The 22,103-nt window shown below is 54.0% G+C and overlaps 1 protein-coding gene across 1 annotated transcript in view; it reads left to right on the top strand.

The window, feature by feature from the left end:
* FARP2 (FERM, ARH/RhoGEF and pleckstrin domain protein 2) overlaps positions 1-22,103 on the top strand; it is an 89,400-nt gene that overhangs the window by 56,912 nt on the left and 10,385 nt on the right. Inside the window, exons 10-19 of the mRNA XM_079710007.1 lie at positions 913-1,076; positions 1,419-1,487; positions 2,024-2,081; positions 4,282-4,513; positions 14,643-14,803; positions 18,731-18,820; positions 19,196-19,329; positions 19,715-19,796; positions 20,577-20,826; positions 21,661-21,791. Coding sequence (XP_079566133.1) covers positions 913-1,076; positions 1,419-1,487; positions 2,024-2,081; positions 4,282-4,513; positions 14,643-14,803; positions 18,731-18,820; positions 19,196-19,329; positions 19,715-19,796; positions 20,577-20,826; positions 21,661-21,791 — 1,371 coding nt within the window. The remainder of the gene's footprint in view (positions 1-912; positions 1,077-1,418; positions 1,488-2,023; positions 2,082-4,281; positions 4,514-14,642; positions 14,804-18,730; positions 18,821-19,195; positions 19,330-19,714; positions 19,797-20,576; positions 20,827-21,660; positions 21,792-22,103) is intronic.

Here is a 22,103-nt window from a genome sequence, read left to right as displayed (position 1 = left end):
GATTAGCTTTTGTCAAACCCCGGGGTCATGTGCGACGTGTAAGTGTGTTTGGTAGAAAGTATGAACAGATAGCTTAATTGTTTTTTACTCAGATATTTCTTCTGCGAATGAGAGAGAAGTATAAGGAATGCCAAAAACATGTACAAAATACAAGTAAAAGGCTGCTTTTTTTTTTCTCTGTAAGTTAAAAAAAAAAAAAGTTTCTGGCAGTTATTCTGAAAGGACAGGGAAAGAAGAGAATTACTGCTTTATATTCCAAAGCAACTCTTCTTTGGAATAGCATGATATTTCAAAGTTCCGGACTGTGTCTCTATCTCTGCACCTGGCAAGGTTATGTTTTATATCCCTAAGCCTTAGATTTTTAAGATTAAACATAGGAGTCAAAGTATTATACTCTTTCTGGAAAGTAATTTGGTAATAATATATCATAAGGTTCAAAAATGTGCATTGTTTCTGAGCTCAATATACCATTTCTAGGAATTTATCCTAAGGAATAGCCATGAGAGACAATGCAGTAGTTTCTTCATGGTGATGTTTGTGAGCCTGAAAACCTTGTGTGTCCTGGGCATCTGAAACATCCCAGAAAAACCCCCAGGAGAATGATTGGGTGATAATAGATAAATGCGTCAGCCAGCCTGGAAAGATGCCTTAGTTTCCTAAGTGGGAAAAGGTTACAGAGATAAACTTCAGAATGTTAGCAGTCGTGTAATTGTAGATGACCACATTTTCCTGATGCTTCTACAATGAATATATACCTTGTGTTTTTCTTCTCTTAAATGTAAATGGAACCAGAAGTCTTTGTATACAACTTTGAGGAAGAAAACGTCCTAATCTTTAACTTTGGAGTAGGCTTTTGCCTTCCTAAATTTTATTCTTGATATAGTAACTCGAACCTTTGTCTTTTGTTCCCAGGGGCCTTACCAGGACACCCTGGAATTCGTGCTGGGGAGTAGGGACGCGTGTAAGAACTTCTGGAAGACGTGTGTAGAGTATCACACCTTTTTCAGACTTTCTGATCAGCCGAAGCCCAGAGCTAGAGCCATCCTCTTCAGCAGAGGTTCCTCCTTCAGATACAGGTGGGGCAGCAGTGCCAGGCGGGTCTTGGCCTTGTCTGTGGGACTGAGAACCCGAACAGCCTCAGTCAAGAAGAAGGTGGTGTGAATGTTCCAGAGAACTACACACAGACTGCAGCTATTGTAAAACTGGGGAAAGCATATCAAATAAAATAGTGGGAAAAATAGGCTTCATAAAAACTGTTTAGAAAACTGGTTATGCTTGTTGCAAAGTATAATTTTTAAATGTATGTGTAAACTTATGAGAGAGGATGGGCAAGTCTTACTTTTCCTTTGCTTTCGTGAAAAATTAATGCTGTGAATTACTGTTTATTCTTTTCTTTAAAATCTGATTTTTTTTCACAGTGGAAGAACTCAGAAGCAACTAGTGGATTATGTCAAAGATGGTGGGATGAAGAGGATTCCATATGAAAGGTAAATTTTCTCATCTTCGTGATGAAAAGTGTGGGCTTTTAAAATTAACGTTTTAAATACTTTAACCTGTATTTGAATAAAAATCACTTCAAATATGTAAACGTGTATTTTGGCACTTGAGTTCTGTTTCTTTTATTTATTTTAATGGTAATAGGTTTGTATTTTACAGTTATTTACAGTTATTGTGTACAGATACAGATAATGCTTGTTGGTTCTAGTCTGTATCGCTTAGCTTAGATGTAATGTTTTTACATAGCATGGTAAACTTTGAATCTGAAAATTCATGTTGTTTCTTTGCACGTGGAACTTTTCCTTCAGTGTGAAGGGGATAATTTCACCTCTTCTGAACGTGTATTTTTTGTTTGAATGCTTGTTTTCTCTTATCCTGCCATTTCTAGTTAGGTGCCTCATGGCATGTTAACAGAGGCTTGGCCACATTTTTATGCGAGTCCTTCTCGCGGCACAGCATGTGCTGCTTTAGAAACAGGGGTCAGGCAAGGAGGGCTGGGGGCTCACAGCCTGTTCTCTGTTTGCAGAAAGCACAGCAAGACCCGGATGTCTCTCCGCGCCCTAAATGCCAACTTGCCAAGGCAGGTCAGTCCTTCTGCGTAAAACGTACACGGTATAATCACCTGTCCTCTTTGGGGAAATAATCTGGCAATGTTGTAACAAGAGTCCTAAAATTAGCTTTGTCATTTGTGTGGAAATTCCAATCCTGGGACCCTGTTTGCAGAAAGGAGTCCTGAGTGAAGAGAAAGCTCTGTGCATTGAGATGTGTGACAGTGTTGTTTGTCATTCGAGAAATCCTAGCGACCACCGTCTGTGCCGGGTGAGTCACTGGCAGTTCTGGGCGTGTCCACATGAGGCGCTACTCGAACCTTTAAAAATCTCGTTTCGGGAGAATAGTGCATGAGCAGGATGCGCCCAGAAAATATCAGTACGTGAAAGTAGCAGGGTGCAAAGCAGCCTGGGTCATGTCCTCATTTTGATTTAAAAAGAGAAGTGTATGCACAGCGTCAAACATGATCTCTGAGCGATTGGATCCAGGCAGTTTTTATCTTCTCTTTGTGCTTCTCTCTGTATTTTTTCTTCTCTTTGTGCAGTGGACACAGTGCTTTTTGTTGTCAGGAAAACAACTGAGAAATACTACTTCTATAAAAGTGCAAAGTGAGGTTAAATGCCAGCTTAGGGAGGTGATTTGCTTGGTGAAGCTGTGTTCACTGAGTGGATCTTTTACTATTGTCTTAAGGGTGAAAAGCAGGAAACAAATGTGTATGCCTGTGTGTTTGACATGATCACAGCTATATTAAAACAGGTACACACAGGTGCACACAAACACTCACAGGAGACGTTTGGCCACAGTGTCCCAGACGTGACAGTTCTGTGTTGTGAGACCGGGACGTCGGTGACTCTGTGTTTCAGGTCTGCTTCTCCACTATCTCTCCCTGTGTTCACATTTGCGTGTTGACTGCCACATGCAAGTATATTTTTACAGAGAATCTTGCTCTTTTCATGTACTGTTATTTCATAACTTTCTGTGTGCAGCTGTATAGTTTCATATTTATACATTTTAATTGCTGCACAAAGTTGATTTGCGTTGACAGTTTTGTCATTTATACTGTTATAGTATTTCTAGAAGCTACACTTGAACCTCATATATTAAAGCTCGTGTGTCCTAAATTTCTTTTTAATCGGGTCTTTTAAATAACAACATTCTTTAACTCTTCTAGGTACGTTTTCTATTTTGGAATTCCTTGTTAAATCAACTGAAATTAAAAGAACTTATTTTTGTTTCTTTAACAAAGTTCAAATTTGTGAGTAGTCTAAAAGTTACATTTAAGCTTTCAGTTCTCTGATGCTGTCTTTTAAAAGTCACAGAGAATATGGAATATGGTCGATGATTAGGAAAAAGCCATGTGGTAGACACACAAAAAGAGATTAATCTTACGGATCGAGAGCTGCCGCTTTGTCTCTGAAGGGGTGGTCGCTGTGCTGCTGCTGTTTCTTCTGCTTTGGTCTGACCGCCCCCTTGTGATGTTGTGAGTGCTGGTGTGACACAGCTGTGTCTCGGTGACATGTGAGTGGGAAGGGCTGCTCCATGTTCCTGCGTGTGGGACCGTGAGCAAGGACACAGCGCAGGCGCCCGGTGTGGCGAGCAGCACGGTGGGGCCACTGCCCCTCCCAGCACCCCGCGCCCCCCTTGTGAGCCTCTTCCTGCTCATACGCAGGGCCACTCCTGCACCTCCGAGATGCCCGGGGCTCCTGTGCACGGCGTCGGTGAGGAGCTCCGTGTGCGGACCTGGCCCTTGCTGCCCGGGCGGTGTGTGGATGCACCGATGCCTTTTGTCCCCCAGTGACCCCTGGCAGGGCGGGGGAGGGCGCCTGGGTAGCCGAGTGGGGCAGCTCACCCCTCCTCCAGCCGCCCAGCCCCAGGGGAACAATGATGCCCAAAGACAGCCCCAGGCAACTTCAGGGTGACCCGGGTGCCAGGGAGACTCAGAGCCTTCAGTGGTGGAAATGGCCTTTCTTGTAGACAGGTCATGCCTAACGCAGAGAAAAAAGTGGACTTACAAGGGACCTAACTAGATCCTGGGTCCGTTTGAAATCCTGTCTGCATTTACAGATCTTCAGTTCTAACAGGAAAGGTCTGACCTGCTGCCCTCCTTTGTAGAAGCTGTGACAGAAATGTGTGGGTGCGGCTGTGCTCATCTGGGCCCAGTTAGCTTTGCGACTTCCCAGCAGTAATTGCTCATTTCACGTGTTCCTTTTTCTCTTCTCCTGATTTGATCCCCAGAGCGTCTTGTTCACCGAGGGCACGAGGACTCCCGCGTCCCCGTCTTCAACAAGTGCCTCCTTCTGTTCGGGCCCCGCCTCCCCTCCAGCTCCCGTGGGCCTGCTCGGTTCCAAGGACAGCAGCGGCTCCCCGACGGGGCCCCGGGCTCCCAGCGCCAGGTGGCCAGCTGCAGAGAGGAGCGGCGTGGCCGTGGCCCCGCCCCCCGGGCCGCCTGCATTCCAGCCTTGCCAAGGTGTTGGGTTGGGTCGGGGCGTGTGGAGCTGTGGCCCCAGCAGTACTGAGGGGCTGAGTCGCGCTGCCCTAGGCCTAGAGGCAGGGGGGGCCAGCAGGGAGCGTGCGGGTCACAGTGGCCATGGTGAGGGTGCCTTGACTGTGGGCCCCTCCCCTTCCAGGGGGGGGCCCCCGTGTGGCCGGCAGAGCCTCCAGGGGGGCCCTGTTTTCACATTGACAAGCGCCCAGCTGCCGGCGTTCGAGGAGTTCAGAGATGGCGGCCTGGCAGACATCTCCTTCTTTGCCGAAGGCTCTGAGGCCTTTCCTTTCCCCTTTGGCAGACTGTGCCCGCAGGCCCTGCTGTGTGGCCGCCTGGGGTCTGCTCCGTCCAGCCCGGAGGGGTCCTCCCCGGAGCCGGCCTGTGGGAGTGGGGCGCGCGGCTTTGAGTCCGAGGAGGAGGGCAGCCTTGGCGACGCGCACCCCGCCAACACCTCGGAGCTGCTGGAGGTGAAGGCGCAGGCCAGCCTGATGCAGCGCCTGCTCAGCCCGTCCGCCGCCAGCTCGCTCCGGCTCCACCGGTCCGAGACCAGCTCCCTCAGCAATGCGCCGCTGCCCGGCAGCCTGTCCGCGCACACGCCCGGCTCTGCCGCCCAGTCCGAGGCCAGCTCCATGGCCAACTTCCCCGCCTGCTCGGTCCGCTCCGAGGCCAGCTCGGCCTTCCATTTCTCGGACATCGTCGACCAGTTAGAGCAGCTCAGCTGTCCGCCCATGACAGCTGAGGACCCGAGCGGCTCCGACACAGACTCGTGGGGCTCCGAGGCTGAGGCCCCCCTAGATGTGAGCCTCTTCTTTGGTAACCCCTTTGCTCAGACAAGGGGAGAGAGAGTCCTTTTCGATCTGCAGAGTAACATAAAGAATTTGACTCCTGGAGAGCAGGTCGATGAAAACCTGTCCTGACCGTTCCCGGCTTCCCTCCTGGGTGACCCTCACCTGCTCGGGGGGTGAGGGCTCAGATTGTCGGCTTTCGATACAGAAAGTGATTTGTGGTCATGGCTAGATATTCTTTTTTCCCTCTAATTCTCTGATTGATTGTTCTGTTTGGAATGCCAAAAAATTAAAACTTGAGCTTGGAGCGGTGTTAAAAGCTGTGCAGCAGGTTTAAAATGGATGAGTATCTCCAGCCCATCCTTTGGGGCTGGTCATTTAGCCTTTGCAGCTTTATTCTTCTGGCATTTGCTTTGATTCAGCTGAAGTGGTGCTATGTGTTTTGAATGTTACACAGTTCTGATTCATGTTGACCTTTAATGGAATGTATGCCTTATGCCTGTTGCTGCTTTTTAAGGTGAGGTGTGTGGCCCATGATTAATTATGATGGAGGTTTTGTCTGCTTTGACTGCACGAAATCTTGAGTAGGCCCCACAGGACGCAAATCCTGGGGAGGGCAGCGGGGGCTGCGGCCTCCTTGTGCCGTGGTCTGGGACTGCCCAGGGCAGCTCAGTGCCCGAGGCTTGGTTGCGTCCATGACTTAGGATCCAGGGACCGTGCTTGGAGAGGCGTTGGTTTAACCTGCGGTGTAAGCGGGACTGTGTCCTTTCCACCTTCCTTGGGGGACGCCACGTACTCGGTTGCAGGGAAGGCAGAACCAGACACACCAACCGGCCCAAGAGGCATGGCGTTAGCTCGAGCCGGCCAGCTGTTTCCTTGGGGCCGACGGGGGCTTGTTCCCTGTGGGGACTGGGCACCCGGGGCCTCCCCAAGCTGCAGGGGGCTTAGCCTTTTGTAGCAATAGTGTCTCCTCCGGTCAGGTGTGCACCCGACACAGCTGCTGGCTGATTCTGATAGACCCCATCCGCACGCATCCGTCCAGAGGCCATGGGCAAGGTCATGTGTGCGGACAGGCCAAGGTGGCTGTGCCCCTGGGGGCACTGCGCTCCACACCCCACAGACGTGGGGCCAGCGCTCAGCACAGGCTGCATGGCCGGCCCCCTTGAGGGCTGAATTTGTCACCGAGTCCATGGACTGGGTCTTGTGCTTCCTTCCCGGTCTCACCTGGTGGAGCAGCGCCATGTTTAAAGGTTAGTTTTCTTCCTGAAAGTCCCATCCTCGCCGTGTGTGTGGACCCCATTCCCGGCGGCCGCGTGGAGATGCCGGGGCTTCCCTGCAGGCTCGGTCGCCGTCCATAGATGGTGTCGATGGTGTTGATGGTGTCAGTCAGGTACCAGCAGGGGCTTCAGCCTAATGGGCCGGTACTTTCCATCCTCGCAGCTGCCTTACCGCCGCGCCAGGTCCCTCGTGGCTCCGGTCCTGGGACGTTCACACCCACCGCCCCCGCACCTCCCAGGTCATGGGTCTGTCTGCACTGGTGCTGACTGGCCGGCGTCTGTGGAGAGACTGTGTGACCGTGACCGACGTGACTGGTGAGGATGGCACGTCTGGGACATTTTGTGTCACTGAAAAGATGCACCGTGGGTGTGTGTGGCAAGGAGCCGATACAGATGCTGTCCATCCAACGCTTTTCCTGAATCTTAGTTGACACAACGGCTGCCTCTGTCCTTGGTTGGTTGTTGTCTCCTGACTGTGCCCGCCGACGCTCCGAACTAACAGGGTGTCCTTTTGTCTTTAAAGCAGCCTGTCCTGCTGTCTGGGCAGAAGGTCTGAGCCAGCGGAGCAGCCGGGGCTGCAGGATGCGGGGCGGCGGGGGGCACGGGGGGTGGTCGTCGTCCCATGTCGAAGGATCTGAACAGGTCCCGTTCTCAGACGTCTTTTACTGGGCCTTCCTGTGAAAGGTTTTGTCTTGTTTCTTCAGAGAAACTTCTTTTTCTGGGGATAATTTTCTAGCTTTTGTTTAGACAGTTTTCAGGATATGCAGAAGCGGAAGGAAGTGTATCAGTGAAGCCCAAGCCTGTTGGGCGGGGCCGTCCTGTGCCCCGCCAACCATGTCCCCCCGGGTGTTGCCCCCCTCCTATAAAGCGGGCCTGACGCGCTGACCACCTTCCTCAGCGCTCATGTGTCTCTGAAACATAAGGCGCCTCCTCACTGGCCCCACGCAGATGTCACCCCACAAGGTGGACAAAGTGCTGGCCGACGTCTGGTTTGCTCAAATCGGGATCCAGACCCGGTCCGCGTGCTGCTCAAGGCCGAGATGGCCCATCTGTCTCCTCTTCCTCTTTCCCATTTGTGCCGGTGACTTGCAGGGAAGCCGAGCGGCCTGGGCTGTGGTCAGTCTGCCCCTCAGGCCCTGCAGCCCTGGAGGCTGGACCTGCAGCTGTGCTGACGGCTGACCCCGACCCCTGACCCCCTGTTCCACGCATGGGCAGCGTAGCTCTAGAACGAGCCCAGCATCCCAGACGCTCTGTGGACACTGCTGGTGAAGGTGTTATTTTCAGATTCAGGGTTAGCTCTTTGGTCAGATTTGGAGAAATTTTGAACGACTTTCCTTTTCCAGAGTGCTCACGATATGTTTAATTCTACAGCTTTCCTTTTACATCGAAACCGTTTCTTTAATATCAGTTGTGGCTTCTTCGGACTCTGCCCACAGCCCTCCTTCCCCTTCACTCGAGTGGCAGGAGCCCCCTCCCGGAGGGGACCCTTCAGCAACCGGGAAAGTGAGCCTGAAGGATAGATCCTACAGGTCCGGTCTTTCTGCTTGTAGCTCAAGCAGTGGCACTGTCGTGTTCTGTCTAGTAAGAGCTGGTTTACAGGAAGCATTAAAATATCCAGAATGGTTCTGAGTGAGGCCAGCAGCGGGCCTTTGCTGGGTTTGCTGAAGGCTGTTCATCGTGATTGCCTTTTCTTTGGAAAACATGTTATGCGGTGGCCCCACCTTGGAAGGGTGGCCCCGTAGACCAGGATTACAGGAGGAACGTGCAGACTGGCGTGGGACCCACAGGCTTGGGAGCAGCCCTTCTCATGCCGGCGCCAGCCGCTGAGAGCGCGCGGCCGCAATGCGCTTTGCTCAGCCCGCGGGGGGGCCCGGCACCGTCACCGCAGCCCAGAGGTGGTGCCCACCGTCCCCGCCGAGTCCCCTGGAGTGACGCATTCCGCTTACGTGGACTGTTTATGTTTACTAGCTGTCAAGTCTGTGATCGTCTTTCCGTTTCCAGAGTCTAACAACAGCACAGCCTCACGTTAGTCAGGTTGACGGCACTAAAGCAGGTAACGGCGCGTCCTGTGTGGGCCTTTTCACATCACACAGGAATTCTCTCAGCGCGGGGTTAGAGTAGGATTCCTTTTTCCAGTTAACACACGTTTTTAAAATGGTAGTGATGATGGAGGGATGGGCAATAAAAACCGCACAAAAAAGTTGAACACGGAGAACTTTCACCATCCCCAAGATCGTCACTTTGCAAAGTCCTTTAATTGCTCCGGTGCCGTGTGTGTTGTGGTTTTCACCGCAGGCACCTTCTCACCTGCTACCCTGGAGGAGTGGCTGAGCACCAGGTGTGCTGTGCTTCCGGTCCTGTGGCGCACACGGGCCACGACCCTATGTGTGTGTGACAAGGGATGCCAGTTGTGCGTCTTCAGGGTATGCTGTTCCCTCCCGGTTCAGGGAGCACCAGAAAGAAATCCATTCTTAGAACAGTTACTTCGTAGATGAAAATGTTAACGTTCTCTCAGGCACTTAAAGTTGGGCATTTCAGTGTCTGTTCTCAAGGCCACGGATTCACTCGTGGGATTGCGCCCCGGCCCCTGTCCTGAAGCGACAGAGCTTGTCACAGCTGGCCGGAGCGCAGGGGCCGCTGTGGGACTGTCTCTCCATGTGGCGCCCTGCCCGCCGTGACCCTGAATGCTGTCTTTTACGTGAACGTATCTATGTCCCCGGGAATGAGGAGAAAAGGGGATGGCATTTCCCTGTAAATCTGAACTCATTCATTCTTTAAAGACACATTGACGTTGCTGGTTTGTGGTTCTTGAAAGTTTATTTCCCGTTGAAATTGCCGTTTATAAATTTGCAGATATGTACTAATTCAGAACTCTTTGTTTACTCAATAAAATAAGGGAATATTTGCTATGGGTTTTGATGGCTTTTTTAGCTTCCTTTCCCTCTACTTGCGTACAGTTTTGATTTATACCCATGGAAGGTTATCTCATGTGTCAGGTGAACCCCTGAAATAGCCCTGTATCTTTTCATATCGCCACCGAAATCTGTCTTCATAGGCAGTTGGCCCCATGACACCCACAGACTGTCTCATGCCGGCTGTGGGTGGCGATGCCCCTATGGAAGGCCAGTCGGGGAAGCGCCTTGCTTTTCTCAGCGGCCCCACTCGGGCTTGTCGTGGCCCCTGTGGTCAGTGTGCAGAGGGGGATGTAGGAGAGCCGGTGGTCTGCTGGCTCTGGGCCCGCACAAGCCTCCAAGGTGCCGGCTGAGAGCAACACTGTTGGTAGCTTTCGGTTGGACTGCACGATCCTTGGGCTTACAGTGCCCAGAACACGTGCTGTTGGCTTCTTAACTCTGAAGATGAGACCGTTTTATTGCCTTTTCCCCGCAGTCAGCTAGACCCCGCCTGATACAATCCCTGGCCCGAAGTGTGGCAGCTGCTCAGATTCTGAACTGGCCTTTCCCCCTGGACCCCCTCGGCTGCCGCGAGCTTCTGCTGCGTCCACGGAGCTGTCCGCCTCTTCAGCCCCTCTCAGGCCTCGGGGCTGCCCCACTCCTGCGCAGCGGCTGCAGCAAGCCAGCTGAGGACGGGGTGCTCGGGGCAGCGCAGGCCCCTCGGGGCGGGGGCCAGGCTCCCTCTGGGGTCTCGAGGCACCCGGCGCCCAGTGTGATGGGGGCGGGAGGCGGCTGGCAGCGTCTAGAAAGGCTCCTGTTGGCATGAACTCCCTGGGGGACCCCCCCTTAGAGCAGAGGACAGTGGATCACTGGGGTCTCCATTTCTTCCCCCATCACACCGGCCCGTCCCTCACTGACGCCCCCCACTGCCGTCACCCCCGCGGGGATGAGGTGGCGACACCTCCGTGATGAACCCAGTGGATGCACGGGGTGACCAGTTAGGAGGGTGAAAGTTGTGTGGCCTTTACTTTCCAGAATGTTCACTCAGGTCGCACCTCCTTCCTAACGCACGTCACCTCCACACTTCCTAGTTTACTTGAATAGTTTGTTTCGGGGCCCTTGCCTCCGTCGCTCCAATAGTTCAGAAGATCCTTAAGTCTCAGCTTCTCAAACTTTAGACAAAATGTGTCATTTATTAGAAAAAGGATGCGCACCCTGGACCACCTACACGTGTCACGCAGAGGAGACCCCACACCTGGCGGGCGTCATCCGGACAAATGATCCAGAGTGTGAATGAGTTGTAGGTTGGCACCCCCGTTTCTCTCAACAAGGAAGGAGTCTTGTTTGCTTAGAAGGAAACAGAAGAGAAGACTCGGGAAAATGCCCCTGGGTGCGCCATGCATGTAGACGTCACCCCCTGAGTCTCAGGTGACCACAGCCACTTCCAGACTGAGCCGTCACAGCCCTGGGAGACAGACGAACACACAGCAGGAAGAAGGGGTGAGCTGGACCTTGGACCCCTCGGAGTAGCCACTTTTTTACCTCCTACTTTTATGAACCATATTTCCTATAAGAGAGACTCGTGACATCCTAGTTCAGAAGTGGAGCCAGATGTGGTTTCCTGCAACTCATCAGGGTCACGCTTACCTGGGTTCTTTGGAAAAATCAGCTTTCCCCTTTTCTTACGGGATTAGTGATCACTGTTCCAGCCGTAGAGGGAGCTTCTAGATCTTACACTCTCTCCATCATGTTAACCTTCACACTTGACTTTGAATTTTCCAAACTGGAGCTGACTCTTGCTCCTCTATAAGGCAAAAAGTTTCAAAATTGTTTATTTTATTACAGAGTTTTGAAGAAGAGAATTTAAAGGTATGAAATAAAAGTAGCTGAGCTTCCTGTCTAAAAGTGATGTTTCTCTTTCATCACCTGGTCAGACGATAAGGAGGTTACACAAAGCACAGTACTGTGCTTCTCAAAACGATGTCAAAAATTATAAGATGGATATTTAGAAATGTTTGGAAATAAAGAATGCCACAAAGAAAATCATCTCCCAGGGTGGCTCACTGCTGACTGACTGAAGCGAAAGTTTTACCTTTTCAGTGTTTTTTTGAAGACGGTCAAACTTCTCACCTTTGAGAGCAGAGGCTGCCTGTGAACTCTGGGTAGACGGCAGAAACGGAGAGCTGTCCACGCATCCCAAAGCATTTCCTTTTGGAAGCGTTTCCAAACCTGTCTCGTCTGCAAGGATTCGGTGGTTCTCGGTGCCATGGTGGGGCAGTAGAGTACCACCCACGTGTGAGCGGGTCCTGTGACTCAGAGCAACATGGACTCCTCCTGGCTGTGTGACAGTAGAGGACCCTGGACGCAGAGGTCTGGGTTTACAAACATTTAAGATTCTTCACCATGTCAGTTAAGGCTACACATACTCTGTGGCACCTAAAACTTGACATTTAGCATCTTAAAAATGCTTCAGCGATCTGCCTGTTGGTGTGTATTTTAATACAGGTTGTGCACGTGGACAGGGCTTTCTAAGGTCAGAGCCTGTCACGCCACCACATGGTCCAGAGCAGCCTTCACGCGCCCCAGCCGCTCCTGGAAGTGGCCGGCAGAGCCACGGCCCCACGGGCGCGCTCTGGGCGTAGGGCCCGCGCGTCACTGGCATCACAACAGAGAGGCAGCGGCCCGCACACTCCAGCAGCCTCGTTTACTGCCACTTGCTTGAAAACAGCTCCTCGCAGATTTATTCACTTCATCTAGGAGCGTCTGTGTGGAAAGAATTTGATGTAGGTATGATGTATTATGTTTTGATGCGGCTGACAGATTTAATAAAAACAAATGTTTAATGTCTGTTTGTGGTGCTTTTTAATCAAGTCACTAAATTGTGAGTTGACAATTTTTGTGAAATAATAAGTACAGTTGTCCCTTGGTATTCACGGGGGATTGGTTCCAGGACCCCACAGATAGCAGAACCCCTGACAGGAAAGTCTTATGTGAGATGGCGTCGTATTTGCATACAACCCACCCACATGCTCCCGGATACTTTAAATCATCTCTGCATTAGGTACAACACCTAATCCAGTGTAAATGCTCTGTGAATAGTTGTAAATACAGTGTAAGATGCTGTATAAATAGCTGCCAGAGCGGCAAATTCAAGTATTGCTTTTGGGGCCTTTCTGGAACGTTTCCCCCCACCCCCGATATATTCTGTCCTCATTGATTGAGTCTTCAAATGTGGAACCTGCAGATGTGAGGGCAGCCTTGTCTACAATGATAATATCAAATGATGGCCTTTAACCTCCCTAGAACCAAAACAGTTTATTCCAGACAAGCTGTTTGTCCCGAGGGGGTCACTTGCTGGGCTTTGGTCTCCCGTTCGTCAGCCCATTTGTCAGCCCCCGAGCCCACCCTGGCTAGGCCTGTCTGCAGCCTTGTCACAGGAGGCTTCAGAGCTAACGCCACCTCCTCACCTGTCACCTTCTGCTATGTAAAAATAAAGTCAGGTTTTGCAAGAACTCTGTGGTAAACTGTGCACTAGTAGCTTTCTGTCGGGCGGGAGGATGCGAGGGTCACCCTGTGGACCTGTTCTCAGAACCAGCGAGGGTGAGCGTCTTGGTTCTCATACCCTGAGCAACATGCCTGGGAAGAATAAGTAGACAGCTTATTAGTAGCTTCTACATCTTTTCTGAATTTTCACTGTGTAAAGGTGTCTCATTACGCAATTCCGGGCTACTTAAGGACACAGCGGACCTTGGAGTGTGATCCTAAACAGCTCAGCCTGGAAACGAGCCTCTTCTGCAGTCAAAGGACTGCAGTCAAAGGAGCCGTGCCTCGGGCACAGCCCAGAGCCCTCGGTCGGTCGGTTTGGTCCCCGCAGAAGTGACAGTGCAGGCCTGTCGGGGGAGGGGACGTAGGCAAGGCACGCTATTTTAAGGTGGCTTAGCTTATTTTAAATGTGTAATAAAAGCAGATTTTAATAAAACTGGTTCCGATAATTTCACGTTTTTACGTTGTCCAGGTTTTCTAATGTCAGTGAACATTTCTCTGTGTCTTAAATCTGTGTGGTTGTGAGAATCCCAGAGGAGAGCTCTGCTATCCGGCATTGGTAGCCCATCCCCAGAAGCCCTGGGTGGGGTCCCGGCTTCCCAGAGCTCTGAACTTGTCAATGTGAAAATAAGGGCTCCCTCCCGCCCTCAGGCCACGGTGGAGGGCTGCAGGGGCTTGTGTGTGGCAGCCCGGCCAGCAGGAAGCTCTCTGCACCAGCCTGCCTCCTACACACTTCATGCTTTAGGCTGAATAAACCAAGTTTTGAGTCTATAAACTGGTCACCGTGGGCAACTGCATTTGGTCCCCAATCACGGTGTGAAAGGATCTCGTTTTGAAACCCGTTGTGTTACTTCTAGCGTTTTGTAAACCGACTTAATAATCATACTCAGAGATAATGGTAGTTTGGGTGTTAAAATGCTATACATTTATAAACTCAAGGTAAATTTCTATCTTAAATTGCTTTTGAACAGTTAAACGTCTTCTCTAAAACTCTGCTTTAAAGTAACTTTCAAATGTGGCATTTAATAGTTACTAATCTCTCATAGAAAAACATTAGAAATAAACCTTTGAGGATTTTTTTAAATAGAAAAGAGAATTTCTTGATCACAAAACGTTGGATGAAATAGAACGAGGCCAGAATTTTGGCTTCAGTCTGGTCAAAAGCAAACATTATTTTCGGAAGGGGAAAAAATTAAGTATGAGTTACTTTTGTCGTATGATTCTAGAAATCAGAATAAAATCCTTGCTAACAAACAATTCAAGGAAGTAGAAAACAGTATGACGAGCGTGATCCAGTTATTTAAGTGAATGGTTAATGAGTTTGGCCTCAGAATACACGTTCTTTTCCAGATAAGTCAGCTTCAGTTTGGCCTCTTACGTGTGCACCCTCCTCCCCGTTGGCTCTCTCGTGGCCGCATCTTCCCCGGGAACCCAGAGCCCTGGGCCAAGCTGCCCTGGAGGTTCTCTGGGGAAGCGGGCTCTCACTTGGCACCTGTGCTCACCGTTGCGTTATGTCACACTGAGGCCTGCACGTCCCCGGAAGGGCCTGGTGGCAGGTGCTGTCCCTCGGGTCTGCCCTTCTTCATCTCTCGCTCCATCGCCCGTTCACTTCCAGGCCTTTCCGTGGAGAGTCCTCAGCTTCCCTCCACCCGGAAGACCCCACCGAGCCTGAGCCCACTGGGCCCAGCCGAGCAGGGCTCCTCTCCCCTGCTGAGCCCCGTCCTCAGCGACGCTGGCGGAGCCAGGATGGACGACCAGGAGGAGCTGAGACACAAGGTGGGCGCCCCTGGGGGGCTTGCTGCTGGGGGCCTGGGCAGCAGGGGCTGGGGGTTCCCCAGTCCTGAGACCCTCCCACCACCTCCGGGGCGCTCGGGGTCCCTCTGTGCCAAGACGGGCCTCCTCATTCCTTTCACGTTCCTGGCGCCCGTAGGTTCCAAGTGCGGGGCTGGATCCCGGGGACCTGGGGGCCTCAGCCTCCCGCTTTGCTGGGAGGAGGCCTGGGGGTCAGGCGAGGCCGTGGGGCTGGGGGCTGAGGCGTTCTGGAGGTGCGTCCCACGGGCTGGGCGTGTGGACTTGCGGGGAAAGAGCGAGGTCGGTAGGCAGAGCGCCACGGACCAGGCAGAGAAACGTGCCCACTCGCTGGTGAGGCCACAGCCTGAAGCATCGCCAGCGAGGCCCCGGCCCCCCAGATGCACGCTGGGAGACCTGCAGGTTTCCTGATGACTCCCCTGGCAGGTCCTGGGAGCCTTGGCGTCAGCTGGCCAGGCCTTGGACTCCCGCGTCGGCATCTGACTGCCCAGCTTGGTGGGGCGCGGCGGGGGGACTGCCCTGGTGGGGGGCTGCCCTGCCCAGCCCTCCCTCGGAGCCCGTGCACCAGCTTGCTTCTTGGAATCCCTCCTCCTTCCTGTGTCTCCCACTTACTGTGCTGTTTCTCCTTTTTAATAGAAATTGGTGGGGATGTACAGTATTGGGAAGGCCTGAAAGGGAAGGTGGGGTTGCTTCCCTGCCTGTGTGTGGGCACCAGGCTTGGGGCTCTGTGGGGACAAAGCAGGGCCTCTCCCTCTGCCCTGACCTGGGGCCTGCGGACAGGTCTGCTTGCTGGTATGGCTGGCAGAGCAGCAGCTGTTTTGCTTTCTCTCCACTGAGTTTCCTAAGAGGTGCTCTTTGCTCTGGAAATCAGGGGTTGGCCCTGGCTACCCAGGCTGGCCACCCATGAGCTGCTGCTGCCCGCTCTGCTGCTGGCGTCCCCTTGGCACCCTGCTGTGCCCTCAGCAGTGATGTTGCCATGGTTGTTTCCGAGCGTCTCTCTGGGCACCTTCACCCGCCACGGGAAGAGGAGCTGGTCTCGGGCCTCAGTGGGGACCCAGGCAGGAAACGCTCACTGGCAGCATGCATGCAATGTGTCCACAATCCGGACCAGAGCCAGGACGCTTGGCCACAGGGAGATCAGGGCAGGGAGGGCCGAAGCCTCCCAGACCAGGACCGTGGGCCTCTTGGGGCAGCTCTGACCCCAGAGAGCTCACTGAGCACACAAACTCAGTGATTTTTCAGTGGATTTGAAGAAGTCATTTTTTAATAGCACAAAGCCCAGAAAGAAAGAATTGACGAGCATGAAGTTTGGAAAGGCGGCCTGCAGGTGTCCGGGGCGGGACACCAGGACATGCCACGGGACCGTGTGGCGGCCAGTGGTGTGGGAAAAGCTGGCGTGAGAAGCAGCCCGCGGACGCTCCACACACAAGTCCCAGAGGGAGGACAGCAGGACAGGCTGTGAAGGGTCAGGTGGAACCTCTTGGTGTCCCCACGGCTGAGGGGGCGGCTGCTGTAGCAGTGGCCTCCGGGACACACAGGAGGAGTGGCCTCTGCTGCTGCGACCTCCCTAAACTCCCCAGGGCCCCGAGGAGAAGTCTCAGACCCCACGGTGCAAACCCGGCCCCACCTTCCTCCCCAAACGGGTCACCTGCAGACTCGGACCCTCGCCCTGCCGCACTCCTTCCCTCGGCCGACTCGCCACCTCCACCCACCCGGACCCTGACCGTCAGGGTCACCACCCCTCAGCCTGGCTCGCCCTTCCCTGCGCCTCCTGACCAGCCCCGGCCCCCAGACACATCCTGGGCCCCGCGCACCACGATGTGCTCAGACAGGCCCCAAACACCCTGCCTTCCCACCCTGCCGGTGACCACTTGGCTACCTTGTAGCCCCCCATCCTTGACCTCTGGACTGGCCCCCACCGCCCAGCTGCCCGGCCCCGCCCTCTCTAGGAGGCAGCCGTCTGTCCTGCCAGCCTCCACCCCACCTGCTCCCTTTGTCCTTCTGTGCGCTTTGCTGCCCGGCTGGGTCACTTCCCCGGGAGCTGGAGTTGCTTCCTGCCTGTTGCTTTCTTGCCTGGGAGGCCGTCAGCTCGAGGGCAGGGACCTCTGTTCCTGGGCACGTCCCAGGTGCCTGTTGGCACGGTGGACGTGGGAGGGTCGGCCCTAAATCCTCCACCCGGGAAGAGCAGCGGGGCAAGCGTGCGGGGACGGAGCAGGACCAGGTGTCCGCCAGGTAGGAGAGAGTGGAGGAGAGGCCATGCACCGGGACCTTGACCGAGGCGGAGGCAGCTATCTGAGGTGTGCTCAGGGTGGGGTGGGGCCTGCGGGGATACGACACAGCCCCCGGCCCAGGCGGGCACGAGGCCTGTGCTTCACTGCCCTTCCCGCTCCTGAGGGTCTTGCCACCGCTGACCTGCCTGTGGCCCCTGCGGATGGTCAGCGGCCCTGTCGCAGGTTTAAGAGCCCCGGGGCTGGGCCACGTCAGCCAGCCTCGGGCTCTAACTGCAGGCACAGATAAAACGTACATCGCTTGGCAATTTTAATGACTTTCCTGTGAGTTAGGCTTAACTGTTTATAATCACATACATTCATGCATGGGCAGACCTCGTATTATTGCGCTCTGCAGATACTGCCTTTTTTTTTTTTTCCTACAAATGGAAGGTTTGTGGTGACCCTGTGTCAAGTCTGCCAGCACCATTTTTTCCAGTAGTATTTGCTCACTTTGTGTCTCTGTGTCACATTTTGATAATTCTCACAATACCTCAAACTTTTCCATTATTATTATGATTGTTGTGGTATCTGTGGTCAGTGAGCTTTGATGTTACTACTGCCACTCACTGAGGGCTCAGATGATGGTTAGTATTTTTAGCAGTTAGTTTTTTTTGTTTGTTTTGTCTTGGCTGCATTGAGTCTTCGTTGCTGCCCGTGGGCTTTCTCTAGTTGTGGGGAGAAGGGGCTCCTCTTTGTTTGGGTGCGTGGGCTTCTCATCGCAGTGGCTTCTCTTGTTGCGGAGCACAGGTTCTAGGCGCGCGGGCTTCAGTAGTCGTGGCTCGCAGGCTCTAGAGTGCAGGCTCAGTAGTTGTGGCTCGTGGGCTCTAGAGCTCAGGCTCAGTAGTTGTGACGCATGGGCTTTGTTGCTCCGTGGCATGTGGGATCTTCCTGGACCAGGGCTCGAACCCGCGTTGCCTGCATTGGCAGGCAGATTCTTAACCACTGCGCCACCAGGGAAGTCCCAATTAAGAAGTTTTTAATTAAGGTAAGTACATTGTTTTTTTTAGACATAATGTGGGAGTTCCCTGGCGGTCCAGTGGTTAGGACTTGGTGCTTTCACTGCCATGGCCCCAGGTTCAACCCCTGGTCAGAGAACTAAAATCCCGCAAGCTGTGCAGCATGGCCAAAAAAAAAAAAAGGGTGGTGGGGGGAAGACACAAGGCCGTTGTACCCTTAATAGACTACAGTATGGGGGAAATGTAATTTTGTATGCACTGGGAAACCAAAAAAATTCATGTGACTCACTTCGTTGCAATATTTGCTTTATTGTGGTGGTCTGGAACCCAACCCGCTATATCTCTGAGGTGTGCCTGTATCTGTGTGTTAAGCAGCTACAGTCCTGTAAGTGATATCTGAACAGTAATTTCATCACAAAACGAGTAATTAGCTTCACTATATGTTGCTGTTTAAACAGCAATTCTTTTCTCAAAAAGAATAATATAAAATGAGAAAAACATCTGGGGGAGATACAGCGGGGCTTATATCTTTACTTAGAAGTGACCCTCTCAGGACGTGCACGTGAAGATCACGTGACAGCATTAACTTAAGCAGAAGAGATGGAGCGTTAGGACCATCGGCGACGTGGCTGGCTGACACACACTCACACTGTCTGCACTTCTTGCAGTGTGCGCCCGCGGACGAGGCCTATTTCATAGCAAAGGAGATTCTTGCTACAGAGCGAACATACCTGAAGGATTTAGAAGTTATTACCGTGGTATGAAACCTAAGTCCTTTGTTGCTTTGATTTTCTTAATACTTCTTAAATCTGGGCCAGAGACACAGGATCCCCCCCACCCCGAGAAACCGCTCTTGGCCATCGTGAGACCTGCGTGTGTGTGTATGTGTACATGTTCTGTGAAATATATCTGCCTTAAAACATGTCTACGTCAGGTCAGAATATTGGGTCCGATTTTTTGTGAACCTGGGAATATATCCTTTGAAGCTTTTCACCCAGAATTGCTTTCTTCTGTTGTGAAAACTGGCTGGTCAGCTGTGGCACTGATTTGAGCTGTCCTCGTGGGGGCTCCGGGCTCGGTGCTGTATGTCGTCAGGGGCCCGGTCCCTTGGTCACCCTGAGCTCTCCCGGCAGTGGTTCCGGAGCGCTGTGGTCAAGGCGGACGCCATGCCTGCGGACCTGACGACCCTGCTCTTCTCCAACATCGACCCCATCTATGAGTTCCACAGGGGCTTCCTGCGCGAGGTGGAGCAGAGGCTGGCGCTCTGGTAACGCCCTGCGTCCCGGCGCCCCGCAGGCAGCCCCGCCCACGTTACCACCCCTGTGCGCGGGGGCTCCCCAGCTTGCTAGCTAATTCGCAAGGGCCACTGTTTCACCGAGACAGCGTTAGTCCATAGGTAACATCACTTGCGTTCACCCTATTCCAGAGGAGAGGACAGATGCAGGTTAAAAGGAGACCCTTTTTGCCTGGTCAGCACCAGTTCGAGGGTGGCTGAGATGGGACAACTGCCTCTGTCAAGTGTGGCCTCGCCCTCAGAGCCTCTCGGTGCTATTCTTGCTGAGCCCGGGACCCACCATGGCACTGGCAGCAAGCGAAGCGTATCTCACACGCTGTCGCGAGGTTTTGACCGTGTCTGTCCGTCTCCACTCCAGGGAGGGGTCTTCCAGTGCCCAGGCCACAGGCGACCACCGACGAATCGGGGACGTCCTGCTCAGCAACATGCTTCAGTTAAAGGTAGCGCGGGTGTGCGCACGGCTCTCGACCTAGCAGCTGGCCGTGTGGACGCCAGCCTCCTGGTCAGGACAGTGTTTCCCCGAGAATGATGCACAAGGCAGGGCAGCTTTCCCCTCAGGAAGCTCAGCGTCCCGAGAGGACGGCATACAGGTCAGCCCGCGCTCCCCTCCGAGCGTTATTTCCACGGGGGCAGCGCTTCCTCGGGACACGCCCCCCTCAGGGCAGGGCCTCTGGGAGCCGCCTTCCGCGCAGCGCCGCCGCCGCCGCCGCCGGCCGGCACTCGTCCCGACACGCTCTCCTCAGGATGAAGAGCGCTCCCCCAGGGCTGCGTCCCGCCGGGCCAGGCTCCCCTCAGAGCCGCGGGCCGGTGCAGCTGCTCCTGCTGAGCCCGCGCCCCGAGAGGGGGCTTCTGGGCTCCCTCCCGCTCCCGGCCTCTCCTGGGGCCTCAGCGCTCTGGGCGGCGGCGCTCTCGCGGGACCGGGACCGATGGGGTGGGCGCCGCCAGCTCGTCCCCAAGCTTCCCGCCGAGGCCCCGCCCCCCGAGGCCCCACCGTGCCTCCAGGCCCCCGGTTTTGGGGGCGGGTGGTGGGTGACCGCGTCCCGGAGGCGGAGGCGCGCGGCGTGAACTTACGGCCCACATGCACGCGCGGCCGCGGGGCGGCGTTCCTCCAGCCCGGCGGGTCCGCTGTGATGCCCACCGAGGCAGACCGCTGTAGGGGGAGACCAGACAGGTGCGGGCGGGGCCCGGGGGCCGCCGCTCAGCCGCCCCCCGCCCCGCAGACGCTCACCCGCCACTTCCAGAGGCTCCACGAGGTCCTGACGGAGCTGGAAGCGGCCAGCAGGCGCCTGCGGAGGCTGGAGGCGCTGCGCCGGGACTTCGAGCTGCAGAAGGTCTGCTACCTGCCGCTCAACGCCTTCCTGCTAAAGCCGCTGCAGCGCCTGCGCCACTACCGGCTGCTGCTGCACCGCCTGTGCGCCCCCGACCGCCAGGACCCCGACCGCGGGGACCAGGACCGCGCCGACCGCCGCGGTGAGTGCGCGCCCAACACCCCGCCCCCGCGGACACCCCGTCCTCCGCCCGCGGCGCCCAGGGGAGGGGGGCGGTGGTCTGCTGAGCCGCACCCCTGGGAGGCCACGTGGCCTGAGGGAAGCTTCTATGTCCGTGGGCGTTGTCATTCCTGACTTTGGTGAGAGGGACGAAGGAATAAACCCTGATCCTTGTGACCTCAGATAGGACTGACTTCCAGTTGCAGCAGAAACGTAGAGCAGGAAGTCACTGCCTCTCAGGCCCGGTCACCACTGTCTGTCTCTGAACGTTCAAGCTGAAGGAGTAGGTAGCCCTTCCTTCCAGCGGGTCTCCCGGTGTCCTGAGAATAGATCAGATACTTTCTGACGTACAGGGAGCAAAACGGACCGTATGATGTGGACAGCGCCCTTCCTCTGCATCCTAAAAGCAAGTGTTTTGTGTTTGCCAAAAAGGAGGGGACAAAATTGCCCAAAATGTTTCCATGCATTTTAAGGGAAATGTGAAAAAGGGGGAGCACAGGTAAAATGAGGGCGGGCGACGCTGCTTTGCCCGTAACGTTAAATAGTTGTTTATGAAGACTGCCCTTTCTCTTTACCGAGCGTGAGTGTTGGCTAGTCAGCAGTTTGGGCTGAACGAGTCCAAGTTTCAGGTCATCTCCAGGGACCCACACTTGCTGTCCCTAGCAGTCCTGTGAGGAGTTTGAGTACAATGTTCCTGGAATTAAAACCACCTTTAAATTGTCAGTTCCTGTCACAAACTGGTGGGTGGGAGGGTTTCATCCATGCCACCCCCAGCTCACCTGCCCGGGCACCTGTACTGAGGGACCTCTCCACGCAGAAGCCCTCAAGGCCATCACGGAGGTGACCTCCACACTCCAGCACAGCCTCGTCCGGCTGGAGAACCTCCAGAAGCTGATGGAGCTGCAGCGGGACTTGGTCGGCATAGAGAACCTCATTGCTCCCGGCAGGGTGAGTGACTTTGAGAAAGTTCTGTGAACTGGTTACTTCACTGTTTTTAATTGAGATATAATTCAAAATGTGTGACTTGGTGGCTCTCAGTATATTCATGAGGTTATGCAACCGTCACCACTAATTCCAGAACATTTTCATTCCCCCAAAAGAAACCCCATCCCTCTCAAAAGCCCCCCTCAGCCCCGCTCCCTGGTCCCTGGCAGCTTCTGCTCGGCTTTCTGTCTCTGGGCTTCTCTCCGGACATTTCATACACATGGACTCTCACGGTGTGTGGCCTTTTGTGTCTCACTTCTTTCACTCAGCACAGTG

This window comes from Hyperoodon ampullatus (genome assembly GCF_949752795.1).
Source record: "Hyperoodon ampullatus genome assembly, chromosome: 8".
NCBI classification, from domain to species: Eukaryota; Metazoa; Chordata; class Mammalia; order Artiodactyla; family Ziphiidae; genus Hyperoodon; species Hyperoodon ampullatus.
Note: the sequence above shows the minus strand (reverse complement) of the source record. Positions and strands in the feature narration are given on the sequence as shown.